Source organism: Gossypium hirsutum, chromosome A13 (genome assembly GCF_007990345.1).
Source record: "Gossypium hirsutum isolate 1008001.06 chromosome A13, Gossypium_hirsutum_v2.1, whole genome shotgun sequence".
Taxonomy (NCBI): Eukaryota; Viridiplantae; Streptophyta; class Magnoliopsida; order Malvales; family Malvaceae; genus Gossypium; species Gossypium hirsutum.
The window spans coordinates 89,312,406-89,314,837 of NC_053436.1; the positions used below are offsets into that span (position 1 = coordinate 89,312,406).

The 2,432-nt window shown below is 33.9% G+C and overlaps 1 protein-coding gene across 1 annotated transcript; it reads right to left on the minus strand.

Annotated features, from left to right (window-relative positions):
* LOC121212450 (uncharacterized) lies at window positions 1–1,743 on the minus strand. Its single transcript, XM_041085155.1, has 3 exons — window positions 1,257–1,743; window positions 1,117–1,167; window positions 1–322 (listed from the first exon to the last, which is right to left on the minus strand). The coding sequence occupies exons 1-3, from the start codon at window positions 1,631–1,633 to the stop codon at window positions 100–102; spliced, it is 651 nt and encodes a 216-aa protein (XP_040941089.1). The 5' UTR covers window positions 1,634–1,743; the 3' UTR covers window positions 1–99.
* Window positions 1,744–2,432: the final 689 nt, after the last annotated feature.

Here is a 2,432-nt window from a genome sequence, read left to right on the forward strand (position 1 = left end):
GAGAGAAAGAGAGGGAAAAGATCGAAACAATAAAGAAAAAGAAACTCTCTTCGTGGTTTGAAGCAGATGATAGAAATGAAAAAAAAAAAGTGAAAGAACTCAAAACTTAAAAAAACCCAAACTTTCAACCAAGAAATGGAACATGCAAAAATAACTCTTGAATCGACGGTCCCAACTGTGAAGAAGGGTGTCTAGCCACGAGGAAGCTACGGCCGAAGTGGTGCGACCATCATATGGCAAAAATTGATGGATTGAGGTAGTTCTCCATGGATTTTGAGTTTGAGATGTAGTGGCGTTTGGGAGAGTTCCTTTGTATCCAGTCCTGGAAATAGGAAAAGGGGAAATAAAATATCATTTTGATGAAGAGAAGTAAGCCGGAAAGGCACTGGCAGAAACAAAACTGGTGGCAGAAACAAAGAGATAAAAAAAGTCTAGAGAGTTTCGGTTTGGGTAAATAAAATTATGAACAAAATTTTTTGGTTAAATTACCTTTTAAAAAATTGAAATGGTATAATTGTTTTAATTATACATAATGCCACATGGCAGCTCATGATTGGGTTATATGTCATATAATTTCAGTTTTAAGTATCAAATCAATAGATAGGATAACAAACTAAAAGTGCATATATAAGACATTAAAGCTTAGGAGAAATTGTTGTCATTATCCCTTATTAAAAACATGTTATATAAATGTTTTAAGACATATGTGCTAGATATATGTGAGTGGGGCAGATGAATTTATGTGGGAAACTTTATTAGAAGTGAAATTATATAATATTTTGAGTAGAAAAGAGAAGAGAGAGATCCCAATGCTAAAGAATTATATGCATACTAAATCAATGGTCTACAATCTTTGTGAAGTTCCCATTTCTTCCCGTTTTGGTTTCTAAAATCTACACCAACTCAGTTTATAGTACTAGTTATGGGGACTTCAGTCATGCACATCTGCTTAGTTCTTCATCACTCATCTCGCTGCTCGCCTTCTGTTGCTTCCTCCCCAACTCCATAATCATTGAAATACATTTGATGATAAGCCACATGAAGTCCACAAACTTTTCTATTTCTAACACACGGTTATGTCTAATACAATTCGTATGCTAATAGCTAACAAAGCACCTGCTTGATCTTCCCATAAACTGGGTTGGTGGTGGTGGCGGCGACCTTTTCCTGGTGAGATAACAAGACCAAATTAAGTTTGTAAAGTTGTCAGACTATGGCAAAACATCCAAACACCGACAACAAATAACGATGAGTACCGTTGCTTTTGGCCACTTTCGTCATTTCTTCCATGAATATCTGAACTTGATCCTTTGTCTTTAAGAAACCCTGTCTTCGTCTTTTTCTGTTCCGAAGCAGTTTTTTCGTCTAACATGGCATTCGCTAAAGAATCAAGAATTAAAGCAACATCGGCTTCGCAACCCTCCACAGTCGCAGTTGCTTCATTATCCTTATCCTCTGGACTTGCTTCTTCTTTATCTTTCCTGTCTTTCCCAATGCCAGTTCCTTGAAGAACCTCTCTTTTCGCGTTTTCCAATTCCAGAGCAGCTTTTTCATTTAACTTGGCATTCTTTAGAGAAGCAAGAACTACAACAGGATCCCAATCCTCCTTATTATCACTGCCTCCGGACTTCATGGTTCTACACAAAAGAAGAAAGATTTAGCTAAGAAATCAAGGCTGGTTTTCTTGGTGTATGAAAACGATGACGCCGCAGCCCACAGTCGCTTGCAGAGTAAGAGGAAGAACTGGACAATTAATCGCTTTGATGATCATTTTTATAATAGCAGATGCTTTAATATTTTGGCAAAACCCAGCATGCTGAACAAGGCCCATATTCTACGACGCAATTCATTTTTTTATTAATTTATATTTTTAAATTATATATATTTTCTAATTTTTAAAAAATATATAAATAATATAATATTTTATAAAAAATAAAAAAAATATCGATTTTGAATTAACCTAGACCAATGATTGTCCATATTTTATATTCATTCTTTATGTAAAAGTGGCAGTGTTCTTACCTACTAATACGATATAAAAGTATGGATTTTAACCTCACCAAAACAAAATGCTAAACTTTTCTTTTGTGGTGAGATACTTCTTCAAATCGGTGAACTCATTGGTCTCTCCTCAAAGTTAGGAGATAAAACTCGGAGCTAAAATAAGATATAAACACCTTAAATATAATACCTCTATTATTTGAAAGTTTGATTAACTATTCAACAGATGACACTTCAAAGATTTCATAAAAAAAGAATTGTAATTCACATATTCTCGTTTCCTTACTAAAATTGATTGGAGCTTAGATTTCTGCAAAACAATTTGGCCCAATTCATTTTATATTTTATATAGTTTATATTTATATATAAAAGTAATAAGGTAAATTACTAAAATAGTTGCTCTAAAATTTCATTCATGTTCTGCTGACTTC

Excerpts from the sequence above, each read along its gene's own strand:
- LOC121212450 (XM_041085155.1), bottom strand. The coding sequence starts at position 1,633 with ATGAAGTCCGGAGGCAGTGATAATAAGGAGGATTGGGATCCTGTTGTA. Across the intron at positions 1,168-1,256 it reads GAAAGTGGCCAAAAGCAACG|GAAAAGGTCGCCGCCACCAC; the intron begins GTACTCATCGTT and ends TTATCTCACCAG. Across the intron at positions 323-1,116 it reads TTTATGGGAAGATCAAGCAG|GACTGGATACAAAGGAACTC; the intron begins GTGCTTTGTTAG and ends TCCTATTTCCAG.